We start from the raw sequence: 16,772 nt of genomic DNA on the forward strand, positions 1-16,772 counted from the left end.
CTTGTAAGATCAATACACACTCTTTCATACACGCTTGTTGTGAAATGACCCATTTCAGGGAAGCTCATCCATTTTTCCTCCGGTGACGGTCCAATAATGCAAGGATAAACATATTCATAAATTGTATGAAAATTTGCTCTTTTTTTCATGATAGCAGTGTGCATGATTCTTTATGGCCTCGCAAAACATAGATATGTTGAGGTAGACAAGTATGTGATCCTCTTCTCCTTTACCGAGCAAAGCAGAAACAACTTAAAAATCATAATTACCGTCATCCTTAACATTGATGATCCGTTCAATGTATTTTTGCATAGAAATCGACGTCTCTTAAAGAATAAATTTTTTGCTTATGCGAGCTCCTTTGAAAATAATTTTTTTGGAATTTTTATTTTGGAGAATCAGGAAGAAATTTCTCAACCTGTTCAAAATATGAAGTAGACAGTATTGTTGAATTGTCACTTAGTGTATGTTTGACCTTCTTAGGAGAATATTTTGTATTTACCGGTTGAGAGGGTGGTTTGAAGTCTGTGGTTTCCAGATAAGAAATCTTTTTCAATTTTTCTTTGATATGGAGTTTCATATTGTCACCGGCTTCCAAAAATATCTCTTGTATCACTTCCATTCAGTTAACGTAGAGATATTCGACTTTTCGTATTTGGTGACACCATCATCATGAAACCTGAGCCTTTTCCAGTGAGGAATAGTTCATCCATTCTTATCAGGATATAAAGTTTCACCTTTTTAGATATAAGAAAAACAAATGGGTAAGCATAGGTTTTCTTAAGTGTGCAACCACACTTTGAGCTATTGGAACCTACATTCTCAGGTCGTTTGACTTCATAAAAAATATAATTTTGTCTTGCTCGAGATATATTGCCGACCAACTAAGAATAAAAATTGTTGTCTTTGAATATATGTTCCAACACTGTGACATTACGACCAAATGATATATGTATCTCATTATGATAATTTTGGATCATTTGGTTCATAGAGTCCCAATCTCTACACAAATCACCCTTACTACTTCCCACACAATTCTTTACTGTAACATGGGAATACTTAACTCGATTTGTTATTGTATTTCCAAGTTGTCTAACCCGATCGGTCCAAGCATATACAATCTTCTCCTTCACCTAGTCTAATATTGTACTTTCAACATATTTCAATAAATCTGGATATATCTCACACACCTTCCTGAAAAGTATAAGAACATTGGCATATAACTCTTTTGTAGAAGAATTTATTATAATATTTAATGCATCAATTATTCTTTCCACTATCATACCCGCCTTGACCATTTTTGTGTCTCCGGCCTTTATCTGTTTCGTCCCTACCGCAGGTTTAATCCAACTTCTCAAATTCTTTGTTAAGTGATACCTACATAGTAATGCGTAGGAAGTAGAGGAATATCTATGAAACTGAATTCATCAAAGCGGTATCGTGGTTGGTGACACTTACTTTTAGCATGTCTTCTGTGTCCTTCAGTGTTGCCCGACACACCTCTAAAACCCAAGTAACATTCTCCCATTTCCTCTCTCTAGAAATGAAAAGCCGAAAGAATATGTTTTCTCAATAGAGGTAACACCAATAATTTCTAATAGCGGAAGCCTTTACTTGTTGGTCATATACATTGAATCAATGATGAGAATAATAGGATATATGTTGAACAACTTGATGGAATCAGGACGAGTCCAAAATATATCTTTAACGGTTACTCCATCCTCGCACTTTCGATACCTAGACACATAACTATTATCATTAAAAAGTTTCAAGAATTGTTGTATTTCAGTTCTATCTCCCCATTATCGCCTTGTTATTTTGGGCCCGAATATTATAGACTTGCCTGATATTTGCGATATTTTTGGGTCTTTTATGTTTCAAAGTTGCAAGTATGTTTTTCGGTTGCAGTATATTCAGTGTCTTGTCTGAAACACATTCCTTCTCTGCTGACATGAGGCGACTTGAAACTGGATGTCCAACTAACTTTTCACACATGTCATGGTTATGTAAACCACATATCACATTAAATCTCCATTTGTTATTTCCCAACATATAACCATGCAACATAAAGGGACATCCACATTTTCTTTAACAAGTGTCATCTCGTTTGAAATTCCAAAGAGGAATTTTATACTTCCCACCTCTTTCGCATTTCATTGTAACAAATGCATATCTCATATCTGAACCATTATCAAACCTCCTGATTACAACAACAAATCCCAATTTGGATGCCTCCGTACAAAATTTAAACTCTTATTCATTTGTAAATTGGTTTCCAATATCTACCTCCTTCACAATAACATGTTTTGCATTCGGAGACATAATAGGTTTGAGGAAAACATAGGGGTGCACCAACATAAAATGTTCCAAAACAGGTTAAGTTGAAAATATATTAGTCGCAAATGAAAATAGACAGACTCTAGAAATGTATTTTCGGAAGAAGTCATACAAAATCCGGAAATACTTTTCCGGATATGACGTAAGTTATCATCTACAAAACAAGATTAATGTGAGAAATGAAACTTTGAAACAAATGATCTTTACCGTGAATTCAAACTTCTTTTACTCTTTTTGATGTGATGAAACACAAGGCTGAAGGTTTGGAGTGAAAATCGTGATTGAGAATTATAGGGTTTTTTGAAATGGTGTTTAGAAAAATGGGTATGGATTATGATCATGCATGTGTCTGTTTTACTAAAAATCACCTTTGATATTTATAAAAATATATCTCCGAATATGACTGACATGCAAAGGTGATAGATTTTTAATTCTCGCTTCAAAACTACGGAAATACAATTTTTGGAAACTCCAATGGAATGCTTAATGATCAATAAGTTGATTGGATTTTTCCGGAGATGAATATTCGAAATAATATTTTGTTTTAAATTAGGGTGATACTCATTTCAGAAATTATTCAATGAGGCAAACAGTGTTACATTTTCAAAAATCTGATGGACAATTACAAATTTTCATACAGTGATTTTCCACCAATCCAATCATAAACATAATAAAAAATTCCATAATATGGACAAAGAAGAATACAAAATTCTTCTAACTATAGTTCTCTTCCAAATCTAATTGCAGACATTTCAACCTAATAACGCACCTAGCTTCCCAAAATGCAATGTGGGCGCATGAACAAGTCAACTCATTCTCGCTACTGAATTCCGATGGAAGTTTCATATTAGAGATGTTACTGCTAATATTTACAAGGCCGTTGCAGAGATGGATCTTTCTCAATGGAGTAATTTTAAACTTATTATTACAATGTAAATGATTTTGTTTTGTTACTTTGAGCTTGTTTACAATTATTCAATGATGATGCATTACTGATTGGGTTTCAATTTTGCTTTACATACTTTTTACAAGTAGAATATGCCAATCAATATAGATTCAGATTTCTCCAATTCCTAAAGTTCTTGCTACAAAATAGATTCTATGTTCCATTCACTTCCTAACCCTAATTTTTTTTTATAGAAATTTATGGTTACTTGTTCACTATGATTATGTTAGTTTTGATGACATCTCTTAATCCTAGAAATTATTTTCCTTGATTTATAATCTTGACATTAGATGTAACTGTGAGGTATGCTTATGTGAGTCTTTGTAGCATCATGAAGTTAATGCTTACAATGTTCAAATTCAAAATGCTGCTACATATGAATTCAATGCAAGTCTGTTCTAAACTATCTACAGATGAATTGAGTTAACTTGATCAAATGGATGATTCAAACTGCATCAATAAATGATATATCAAACTTCAACATTTAGCTATGTATGTATCCACCTTTACGTACATTGTGTTTGATTCTCGTGTTTTCAATTATGTTTAATGTGTGTTCATTCATTTAACCAATTACATATTATGTTTATCACTTCTAATCAATGCAAACTCATATGTTACCCACTTTTTCAGCCATTATTCGGTCAAAATTGTGTAGTTCTTAACAATATAATCTCAATGGAGACAATACCAAACTCAATTTTTTATTATTTGGTAGAACCGATACAATTGTTGTACATAGATTTGATTGATTAAGTGATAGTTGCACTAATCATGTTTTTAATCTACTATCAGTGTATTAATTTATTTCGATATACTTATATTTTTTTCGAGTCTCTATATATTCATCTTGTGTATATGAAAGGTAACTATTCACTAGATTTAATAATCAAATATTTGGTGACAAAAAAGAATTTAAAGGTCATTTTGTATGTTGATGTTGGTGATATGAAGTTACAAGTAAATAAAAATGTGTAAAATCACCAAAACAACTCAACGAAATACATAATATAGACTTATGAATTAGCACCATCCCCATACATACACAATTACACTAGAACCAAAATTAGGCTCTTAACCCAATGTAGATTGTTTTATTGACAAATAGAAGCTGAAATACAAATTAACAACAATAATGTTTAACATAATTCAATGAAAATTTTTACACAACTTTAGCCCGGAGCTTAATAGATGGGAGGTGGGGGTGAGTTATAGAGGTAGGGATGATATGGAGGAGGTGATGGAGATGGTGGAGGTGGAGAGTTGTAGTAGTATGGAGGAGGTGGTGAAGGTGAAGGTGGCGGTGGTGACTTGTAGACATACGGTGGAGGAGGTGATGGAGAAGGTGGCGGTGGAGATTTATAGTAGTATGGAGGAGGTGGTGAAGGCGAGGGAGGTGGTGGTGACTTATAGAAATAGGGTGGAGGGGGTGATGGAGATGGCGGAGGTGGAGATTTGTAAACATATGGAGGAGGGGGGGAAGGGGATGGTGGAGGTGGAGATTTGTACACATATGGAGGAGGAGGTGAAGGAGAAGGAGGAGGAGGGGACTTATAATAGTATGGTGGTGGAGGAGAAGGGGATGGTGGAGGCGGGGACTTATAAACATATGGAGGAGGTGGTGAAGGTGATGGAGGCGGTGGTGACTTGTAGACATATGGAGGAGGTGGTGAAGGGGAAGGCGGTGGTGGTGACTTATAGATATATGGAGGTGGTGGTGAAGGAGATGGTGGAGGAGGAGACTTATATATGTATGGAGGTGGTGGGGAAGGTGATGGCGGGGGTGGGGACTTATAGACGTATGGAGGAGGAGGTGAAGGTGAAGGAGGAGGAGGAGACTTATAAACATACGGAGGTGGTGGGGATGGAGATGGTGGAGGTGGTGACTTGTAGACAAATGGCGGTGGAGGAGAGGGAGATGGAGGCGGTGGAGACTTGTACACATATGGTGGTGGTGGTGAAGGAGATGGTGGAGGAGGAGACTTATAAACATAAGGAGGAGGTGGGGATGGATATGATGGGGGTGGAGACTTATAAATATATGGAGGAGGTGGTGATGGGGATGGTGGGGGTGGCGACTTGTAGACATATGGTGGCGGAGGTGAAGGGGAAGGAGGTGGTGGTGACTTATAGACATATGGTGGAGGTGGCGAGGGAGATGGTGGAGGAGGTGACTTGTAGATATATGGAGGTGGTGGTGATGGGGAGGGTGGTGGTGGACTCTTGTAAACATATGGCGGAGGAGGTGAAGGAGATGGAGGAGGTGGTGACTTGTAAATATATGGAGGAGGAGGTGAGGGAGATGGAGGTGGTGGAGACTTATAAACATATGGTGGGGGTGGTGAAGGAGATGGTGGAGGAGGAGACTTGTAAACATATGGAGGCGGTGGTGATGGAGAGGGTGGTGGTGGACTCTTATAGATATATGGTGGGGGAGGTGAAGGAGATGGAGGAGGTGGTGACTTGTAGATATATGGAGGTGGAGGTGAAGGGGATGGAGGTGGTGGTGAGTTGTAAACATATGGTGGAGGAGGAGAGGGAGATGGAGGTGGAGGAGACTTGTAGAAATAAGGTGGTGGTGGTGATGGAGATGGTGGAGGTGGAGATTTGTAGTAATATGGAGGAAATTTGTCGACATAAGGAGATGATGGGGGTGGAGACTTGTAGTAATATGGTGGTTGTCGTCCTTGATTTGGAGGTGTTGGATAGTAAGGCTTATCATCATCCGCAACAACAGTGCTAGCAATTAAGCATAACGCAATTGCATAGAAGAGTTGAGGCCAATGCCTCAACCCAAGTGAGCTTCCCATATTCTGTAAGTTTATGTATTTTTGTAATCAATTTTTTGGAAGAATGTTTGCTAGTTACTGTGATTGTTTAAGTTTGTATTGTAACTCTTTATTTATAGTGTTTGCCCAATCATAGATTATAGGATTTCTGAATATTTCAAATACATGGCTTAATGATTTAAGTTATATTATTATTTCAACTTTCAAGGATGGTGTACATCCTATAGTACCAGCATTTTGTATTTTAAAATATAATAATGTATTGTGGTTTTCAACTATATGAGTTTATGTTTTTCCAGAACACGGACATGAACATAGTCAATGAAGAGAGTAGGTGATAATGGGAATGTAATGTTGAATGAGTTATTTTTTATTAAAACGCGTCAAAGGAGGCTTAGTTCTGATTGTAGAGAGAGGAAATGGCAAGCACGTTTGAAAATCTGAATGTGAAAACAGTTTATAAAGTTAAATTAATTCCAAATTGCCAGAGTTTTCTAATGTCTTATATTGTGATCAATTAATACATATTTCTGGATTATAAAAATGAAAATCCTCTTTATTGTTATCGTTTCTACGTCAATATTCTTGATGAATTAATAAACTAACTCAGCCTAATTACTTGTCAATATGGTACTCTATATAGTTACTTAAAATGCATTTGACTTAGTGTATAAAAGTTACTGTGTCATATTTTCATAATTCTTGTAATCACTATCATGTAAACTTTTAGCCACCTTTTTGCATTAATCTCATTCAAGTACAGAGACTTTATATAGTACTTACAAATTCATGGTCCCTATACTACTTATGGTATGCCACCTTACACAATATAAAAAAAGTTAGTTAATCACCTTTGGTTCTTTCTTCCAAAGAGCCTTATTAATAAAAACGAAATCTCTCTTTATTGTTATAATTTCTTCGCCAATATTCTTGATGAATTAATAAACTAATTCAACTTATTTACTTGTCAATATGGTATAACTACTTGCCAATGTGGTATAAGTTACTTAAAATGCATTTGACTCGGGATATATAAGAAATGTATTATTTTCATAGTTCTTGTGATCATTGTCATTGTATTTAGGCCCTTGCTTAAAACAACTATAAATCTTTGATCAGTTCCACGGTGGAAATGTTTGAGATATTGAAATTCTCGGGTTGCTTTTCTCACCTTTAGTGGTGACGAGATACCATATTAAAATTTAGAATTGTTCTACACAAATCTAAAAAGAATATTTCGGTTCAAACCTCATAGACATCATATCTCTTCGTAAATGAGTCACACCCATTTTATCATAAATTAGTACGGAAATGCATCCACTACGCCAAATAAGGGAAAAGAGGGCGCTTATTTTGGCCTATAACAGCGCTTTTAAGCGCCCTCTAAAGTGGCACTGGCATAGGTAAAAACAGCGCTTTGTTTTCCTGGAGAAAGCGTTATCTAAAGTGGCCCTTTAAGGGCCACATTATAGTGCGCTTTCAGAAAAAAGCGTCCTCTGGAGTGGTCCATAAAGGGACACCTTAGAGGGCGCTTTCTGGAAAAAGCGCCCTCTAAAGTTGTCAATGTAAAGTGTTTAGAGGGCGCTTTCTGGACAAAGCGCCCTCTAAAGTTGTCAATGTAAAGTGTTTAGAGGGCGCTTCCTACAGAAAGCGCCCTCTAAAGTGTTAGTTATTTTAAAAAAATTTGTTTGAAAAACAGTGGATATTTAATTGGTAACCTGTTCGCATGCTGCAAAAGTGTAAAATTCATATTGATTTCATCCTTTAATCCAATGTTATACACCATTAATCCATTGATATATACAACATGAATCCATTTATATACAACATTAATCCTCCATATATACAACATTAATATATGATTCGTTGATCAACAATATACAACAACATATTCATGATTTAGTAAAAGTACAACAACAATATACAACATATATACAACAACAGCATACAACAACAACATTCCATACATATATGTACAACAATATACAACCTAGCTATATGATTCTTTGATCAACAATGAATTGACACAATTCATCCTTCATTTCATCCAAATGAGCTCTTGAGTAAGATTTGTATTCCTCAAAGTACTACAATTAAGAGAATAAAACATATTCATGATTTAGTAACAAATTAGATGAAATATCCGATAATATTAAAATAAACCCTAAGTTATTATTCCATACCATTTTTGGGATGTCTATACGATTCAACGCAATGATATCTCTCATAAATCTCAATACAAAAAATCCGCAATCGACCGAATTGTTTTGCTGAGGACACTACACAGAAAAACAAACAATATATATATAGTTAATTTCTTACAAACACTATTATAAGCAAAAAAACAAACACTATTATAAGCAAAAATAAGATACTTAATATATACCTGAACTCTGACCCAGGTAATGTCCTTCCTATTACGGTAATTCTTTTTCGATCTAAATTTTAGTATTGCCCTAACAAAATAAAAACGTATATTGAGATCAATCTGACAGACATAATTAAATATACAAATACACACGAATATTTAGGGGAATTTCACTTACGCGTCAACCGTCTTCTTCATACTCGGATATTTACTCCAATCACCCGATAACGAATCGAGATAATACACCATTAGTCTCGAAAGATCCATAGCAACCAACACCTAGTGACCACTGTAAAATAAAACAAAAATTTAGATGCATGAAAATTTTCTACGTAAAAGATATACATAGATTAGAATGAAATTATTAGAAAGAAAATTTAACCCGTTCCCAGAATTAAACGGTAAAAAATACAAACTGGGTGTAGTATTATCGTCGGCCGCCATGAATCTATCGACTAGTTCATTCTTTACGGATGTTGGATTTTTCGTTATAAACGTTGTGTTGATACGGGAAGCAGCAATAAAATTGAATCAGTTACACAATTCAGTTCCCCGCATCAATGTTACATACATATACCTTAAATAGAAACATAATAAACATTAGACTACTCATTGAAATGTGTAAATAAATTGTTCAACTAAGTAAATAATAGATTGATCGGAGTACCATATGTATGTATGAATGACAGCGATGCCCAATTCTTCGTGTTCAAAAAGTTGTTGCATGTCCTCCTTTGCAATTATTTCGGAATGAGCAATTCCGAAAACACCTTCATCAAAATCTACACTACGGATCGTGCCGTGCATAATATCGGACTCTTCCACCATTTTCTCAAGACGCATCATAATTTGAGATTTTGTCCCGGACGTCGTTGGAATATCGTTATCAGCTTTTTTCAACTTTCGACCGGGAACCTAAAAATTCATATAAATTAAATCATGACTTTTTGTGATGCAACAGAATCGTTGCGTATATAATTCAATGGGTATATATATTTGTACCTCTTTTTGAGATGCAACCGACTCGATGCGTCTTGAAATCCCTTTACCAGCTTTATGTGTGGGTCTTGTAGGAGTCTAACATTACCATGTAATAAGGATTGATTAAATATCATAATTGTAGCTGAATTGAAATGTGAATACTAAATATTCATAATCATTTAGAACATATATACCTCGGCATCTGGGAAAATTAGATCTGACGGCCATCCAACAAAGGATCCGACTGCATCTCGCATCAACGTTGTCTCTGAAACAACGTTAGGTAATGGTAGAAGCGCGTCGGTATCTAATACAAGGTCAACCGAAACTTTCATATATCCCACCGGGAGGGGATTATGGTGAAGTAATTCACCCGAAGTGTTGTGCACTTTTCCCTTGCCAACTATGCGATAAGTTGGTGACGATAGATACAGCTGACAAGGTGTAATGCCCTAAACCAATAATAAATGTTATTGTTAACGTGTATATGTGTCAAGTAAAAAGGTGCTATTTTAATTTCATAATAACATATATAATTACCTCGGGAAATTTCGGTTGACAATTGATACTAGCTCGGTCACTAGTATCTTTTGCCTCGGAACCGCACCTTTCCTCTCTATACCTTGCATTCTCCTTTTGCAGTTCGAGTACTTGTGCCCTTAACTCCGCCAAGGTCTCCATCACCTCTTTGTTGGTAGGATTTTTTGTTTTTGGTTTTTTATAAAATGACGACGGAGTCACACCAAAACCCTTACCCCTCACACGACCGGAATACTCAGGAACATTTAGTACTCGACTAAGTACGCTCCTGCAATCCTGGACCTCGGTTGAAGGTAAGGTTTGGGATAAAGTCTCCTGAAATATTATTAGAGGAGATTAAAAATGAATTATATGTCTAACAAAATTTTCGATATAATTAAAGAAATAATGTTACATATACTTACACATTCGTCATAAACATTTTGAACCGCTTCAACGACAGCCCCATCCTTCCCAACCCGAGCAGCCTTCCACAATACGTGCTCCGGAAGAGATGTTGCGTCACTTTTCTCCTCGGCTAGCTACAAATTGAATCAGATTATAAGATCATCAATTATAACATATTGTGACAATGTATAAGCTCATAGCATTTGAATATACTCATAATTTTTTGTTGTAACCGTGCATATCCCGTACGCCCTTTTTTGTACGGATACGCGGGTTTTGATGCCCTTTTCCGATTTTTGTCGCTTACTTCCTGGATAAAAAATTTTAAGGCATATTAGAACCAAGTAACTTAACAATTGTATAATACCATAATTAATAGACATTACATGGAATTTTTCGTTTCTTCGTTTGGCGACAAAGTTATCCCATTCTTCGGCTGAAATAATCTCCGCATACTTCATTGGCCGTTCTGCTTCAACAAAGTTTCCTTCCTCATCCTTGAGAAATTTGTTGGACAAAAAGGATCGAAATCCTCGGAGTCTTTTTCCGGCCAATTGAATACAATATTTTTGCCGGCTTTCATCGATGTGAAAGGATCTCTAAAAAACATACAAATGGAGTGTGTTATTATAAGTAATATTATAACAATATATGGTCAACAAATAGTCAACAAAAAAAACATATAATAATATATGGTAAGTACCTGTATCTCGGACCATATTTTTTCTTTGCCAACCTTCAATTCCGGACTTCTCCAATTATCACATGTAATCGGAATATGTTGTCGAACAAGGGAACCAATGTAACTTGCCAACATTGAACCGTTAGGCTCAATTAGTTGGTCTTCAGCACTCCAATGTACTTCGAATTTTTCACCCTTGTCTCTTGCACGAATGATTGACTTCATAACAGTCAATCCTCGTTTGATTTCTTTTTCAACATTGTTACGTGATCCACTCGTGTCATGGGTATCGTCTTGGTTAGCCATTTTATCTGTAATATAGAAATGATTCAATAAGACCCAAGTAAGACAATGACCATATTCGTGAAGCTACACAAAAAACACATTCATATACCTTCCATTTCTCTCATGTTACAACAATCTAAACTCTCTCTTTTTTTCATCATTATTGAATACAAACTCACACACACCTACTGCATACAAAAGACCAATGCAAACTTATGGTGTTTGGAACATGAACAAACTTGCATCCATAATCATCAAACTTCCAAGCATAAGCTCAAACACACTCCAAATGACATCAGTTTTCAATCAGAAATAAAAAACCTTACAACAAGGTGCTCATGAACACCATATAGTGTTCGTTTGCCCTAAACAACATTAATCAACATAATGCACAAAATGTAAAACTCAGTTTAGAAACTGCCCTAATCAAACACCTGAAGAAAGTGAACGGTAACGATGGAGAAGAGAAATACCTTCAAGGTGACGGTAACGATGGAGAAGAAAGTGAACAGCGACGGTGGACGCAGAAAACTCAGTGAACGTGAACGCAGCAGCAGAAAAAGGAGACGGCGACGACGACGGTGAGGGAGGGAGAACGAACGGAGGACGAGAGTAATCGCAGTAGAGAGAAAACCCAGTTACGTAAACGAAATAGCATATAGAGAGGGAAAATAAAGAGACATGCAGTTGTTCGCTGTGAATTTTGGCGAACAACCTCTGGTTTACCAAAACTTGTAGAATTGGGTTACTTGCAGGATCAACCACACAAATCCTAGGACATGTGCAAAATCTAGATGGTCTTGAAGATGTCTAAAATCACTTTCATATCTTTCATTTCTGTTCTCTAAGTGTTTTATGTCGAAATATGTTGATTACAATGTTAAGTGGATGTAAATTTAACAAGATAAAGTAAATGGCGGAAAATAACTGACGAAATGTAAAGTGTCGAAAAGGATAAAGTGCAGAAAGATAAATGACTGGAAAACATAAAAGAGATTTGTAAAGAACTTTGAACTTTATAAAATAAACTTTGAAGGAATTGGTGTTTGTTTACACATACATTTTCCAAATATGACTCTTTTCTCTCACACGGGTACTTTGAGTATTTTCAGGAATTTTGTATAAGTAATTCTTCACACCCTTTTTTAGATAATAACTACCCTATATATACACAAATAACATAACTGTTATTAACGACTAAATCCTAAAACTATGACACATGGCTCTCCTCCTTTCGCCAGATGCTTCCACGCGTCTTCTGCCAAACGTCACAACCTTTTAAATTCAAATTTACTTTTAAGTCGAAATGACGTCTTCCTTCAGGATTTTTGTCGAATTATCAACATACTGCAATGTTCTCCCTATCTGTCAAAAGTGCTTTTCTTAGGTGCAAACATCTTTGTCGAAAATGACGAAACTTCCATTTTGTCGAAGTGTCGAACCATACTTATTAATCAAATCGTTTCAACCCATGTCATCATTTGTCGAAAAAATCATTTCTTACACCAAATCTCATGGCGTCGAAAACGCACGTATACAAATTGCCCCCCAGCAAAGACGTTTCGACCGTTGTTCTGGAGAAACAGTCATTTGTTGTCAATCAGTGTTTTGATGCCATGTCATTTAATCTTCATTAAATGCAAGTCTGATAATCTCAATTCCCAATGCAGGTTCATCATTACACTTTCTCCACAATGTCACGTCTAGCCCACGTTCACAATCTACTTCCATCATTTCCTCACATCATGGTTTCTTTTCAACTTCCACCTCTTTATCATTTCCATCAGAAATGGCCACGTGTCCCACTAACACCATTACCATCTAAAACGTTTCAACATCTTCTTCCTATAAATACCCATAAACCTTTTCTTTAAACCCTTTTACGTTTCAGATTTCCTTTTTTCATACCCATTTCTCAAGCTTTTCACATTTTCTGAGAAATCTTCTTCAGTTTTTTCCAGCAATGGCGCCTCAAAAACCCTCAAGCAGTAAACACTCCAAGAAGAAACAAGACTCATCTTTTCCTCCTGCACATGATTTAAAAGGGCCAATGACCATTGGAAATCAACAGTATGTTCCGGAACCTCCAAATGAAAAGGAAAAAGACTGCATCTATAAATCTCAGGTACTAATCCCTGTTCTTATTTCTGGAAATTATCACGCTATGTTAGGTCCCCTTCCAAATCCAGAGATTAAACCAGAGCGTTTAAGAGAATTTTTTCCATCTTACTTTCACACAAAACCCATAGGCGCTGGAAGAAAACCTCAGCCTAAAGAGAAAGTTGTAGAACAAAAAGATTCATCGAGTTCGACGGATATTGGAGAGTTGGACTTAACCTATTTGAATTTTCCCAGGATATTTAGAACCTGCCCATGGTCGAAAGATCCTTCTGACTACGTATCTTGGTTAGATAAAATTGAAAAAGTTAAAGGGTCTTTTTGGAAAGAAGTAGGCATTTTCGACCTTATCCAGTTGTCGAGAGTAGGACCCAATATCTGCCCAAATATGCTTTTGGCTTCTCTCTACTTTTGGGATAGTACTTACAACACCTTTCACCTTCCTTGTGGGATGGTTACGCCTACCCTTTTCGACGCAGCAGCCATTGTTGGTCTTCACCCCAATGGTATAGATTTCGACCCTACCGTCTTAAGTGAAGATACCATTGCTTTCGAGACTAGCCTTGCACCCTACTCCTTATTCATGTCCTATTACCATGATAAGAGTACCACTGAAGTTTTAGATGTCGAACATATAGCCTTTTTGACACTATGGCTGTCCAAATATGTGTTCTGTTCTCGCTCTCTTCAAGTTGCCAAGAGATTTATCACCATAGCCAATCAGCTTCATGCAGGCACGAAACTATGTTTGAGCGAAATGATTCTGGCGAATCTCTATGAATCTCTGAGCGAGAGCGTACATTTCTTAAAGAACACCAAAACCCAAGGAAAAATCAACTTATCAGGACCTTTTTGGCTCCTGCAACTATGGCTCAATGCCACCTTTGAAGCTAGTCTTCCTGTAGCACCAGAAATAGATGAAGAAGAAGTAAACAATAGGACTGTCGAATGGCCAAGATTAGTGCTACTAACGCCAACTGATGAAGGAATCAGCCTTCGACAAGCTTTTAAAAGCTATGTTATGATGTTTGCTAAAAGTCATCAATTTACTTCGACCATGGCACCTTTTGCTGATAGAAAAATCGGACCTAAGTGGTTTACCCAACAGCTGCCCTTGGAGATGCAAAAGGACGAAAACACATTTCTGAATGTTTGGGAATCGTTCTTGACCCCTAGGCTCCTTTTTTCTTATCGTAACACCACTAAAACCCAAATTGCTTTGATAGTTTATCAACCCAACCTTGTTTCTAGACAATTTGGTCTAATCCAAATCAAACCTCAACCTATATTCCCCAAAAAGGGGTCCATCATCTTTTATAACTCCCTTCACACTGAAGATGAAGGCAAAGAGCTGTCGAAGAAACTAGCTGATGCTTCTCTCGACATTCGACCAGTTATTTTTCGACCATCATTCTTATGCACTCCTGAGTTTGATGAATGGTGGAAGGATTATTATTCCAACAAATTTTTCGACGTAGCTGCTTTTGCTACACATTTGACAAACGCTTTCGCTTTTGTGCAGGATCGGACCAAAAAAGGTATTCAACGACATATTAAGGAAATACAGAAATTTCAAAAATATTTTGAAACTGCGTATAGACCTGATGATCTTAGTCGAACCATATGCGAAGCAGCGGCCGAATTAAAACGTAAATTGACAGAGAAGTTTAAAAAACTGTCATTGCCTTCCAATCTTTCACCAGAGGCGCGCTATGACCTGGCTTTCAATTGTCATCCACCAAAGTTTCCTCCTTTGCCAACTGCTGACTTTGGGGTGGCGTTTGGTTTTCCACTTCCAGACTGGTTCCTTTGTGGGGATTTTATGAAAATTCTTCGTCAAAAGTATCAAAAACCTGCTGAGCGTGTGGTTCCGACTAAGTATCATCTGGGCGAATATCCAGGACACCTTCATATTGGAATAGAACACGTTCGCGTGGAAGATACCATTCTTGAAGGTGTTCACAGAAAAATATGATTTTTCTTTCTGTTATTCTAACTGTCTTATCATGTATCTCTTATATTTGTTTCTGAATTTTCTTTCTTTCCTTAGCCGTGAAGATCCCTGCTAAGAAAGCTGCTGTCGAAGCGTCGCCCAGTACTGCTAAGAAGCCTTCGACAAAGGTACAACACTTTTTTTTCTTATTGTTTTCCTTCCATTATTCAAAACTAACTGGCTTTGGCCTGTATGACTAGGTAAGTCGAAAACCCTCAACAATCCAGAAGAAGAAGAGTGAAGAGGAGAGAAAAGAGGATAAAGTCCCTAGTGAAGAGTCTGGTGATGAATCTCCAGAGTTAGTCCCTCCTCCTCAGAAGAAAAAGAAACTCACGAAGGTTTCTTCCCAAAGGTCCATCGTCAACCCAATCAGGAAGGATTCTGCCAGTACTTCTCCTGCCAAGCCTCAGTCGAAAGATACGGGGAGTGGGAAATCCGGTTTTAACACTGAAATTCCTGAGGTAATTTTTTCAATTCGACAGCACATATTTACCTTTCCTACATCTTTCTTCTAAATCTTAGAATTTATTTTTAGGAACAAGTGGCTGTCGAAGGAACGTCTGAGAAAATTTTGGAGGAAACAGCGCCAGAGGGAGATATCCCCGCCAGTGACCATGACATGCAAACCGTAGAAGAATTCGACACTACAGTGGGTGAAGCTTCTGAAGATGAATCTCCTCCTCATCCAGGATTACATGTTGCACCTCAGGGTGATGATGTTGAAATGGAGGTTGTAGTCGAAGATGATCCTGAAGATGGAGCTGCCAGAGATGGGGACAACCAGTTGAAACGAACAGAGGTTGAGCCTACTTCGACGCGAAACACTCTACCTGCTCCTGACCGGGCCCAAGGGAGTGGCAAATCAACTGGTTCGACCAGTTTTTCTCGCGAGGAGCTTGAGAATCTCAAAGTGCAAAGACCTTTGGAGTATCTGAAAGCCATGCTTAGCACCCGTTTTAATTTTCAGGATTCTTCGCAGAGTAGTTCGACCACTTCTGGGGCAACTTCTGAAGCACCATCACTTGGCAACCTCCTGACCAAAATCAAAACGAAAATCCTTGATGTCGATTTGTTTAAAGTCTTGGAAGAAAATTCCCTTGCTCAAATTGGTCTTAAGAAAATTCTGAAGCAAGTGAATGTCCTGGAAGCTTCTGCTGAGATTGGAAGTTTTGTGATGGAGCTGATGACTCTCATTGACTTGGCCACTGCAGATCTCCATCGTCAAAGGGATCTTACCAATCAAATCTCCTCCAAGTCTGAAACTCAAACTGCTGAATGGGATGCTGTTTCGACTTCGACTGACAAAGTTTCAAAATTGCAAAAGCTCTCTGAAACGTATGTCGAAG

General features: G+C 37.1%; 1 protein-coding gene across 5 annotated transcripts in view; it reads right to left on the bottom strand.

The window, feature by feature from the left end:
- Positions 1–4,285: 4,285 nt before the first annotated feature.
- The window catches only part of LOC127106833 (extensin-2), a 77,209-nt gene continuing 64,722 nt past the window's right edge, over positions 4,286–16,772 (bottom strand). Inside the window, exons 1-2 of one of the 5 annotated variants that reach the window (XM_051044136.1) lie at positions 5,667–6,214; positions 4,286–5,474 (exon numbers count right to left, since the gene is read on the bottom strand). In XM_051044136.1, the coding sequence (XP_050900093.1) occupies positions 4,468–5,474; positions 5,667–6,093 (1,434 nt within the window). In that variant the 5' untranslated portion in view covers positions 6,094–6,214 and the 3' untranslated portion in view covers positions 4,286–4,467. Of the gene's footprint in view, positions 5,475–5,666; positions 6,215–16,772 lie in introns of those variants that run through there. The other 4 variants (XM_051044133.1, XM_051044134.1, XM_051044132.1 and 1 more) reach the window with 4 other exon arrangements.

The sequence above is a fragment of the Lathyrus oleraceus genome, chromosome 7, assembly GCF_024323335.1.
Source record: "Lathyrus oleraceus cultivar Zhongwan6 chromosome 7, CAAS_Psat_ZW6_1.0, whole genome shotgun sequence".
NCBI lineage: Eukaryota > Viridiplantae > Streptophyta > Magnoliopsida > Fabales > Fabaceae > Lathyrus > Lathyrus oleraceus.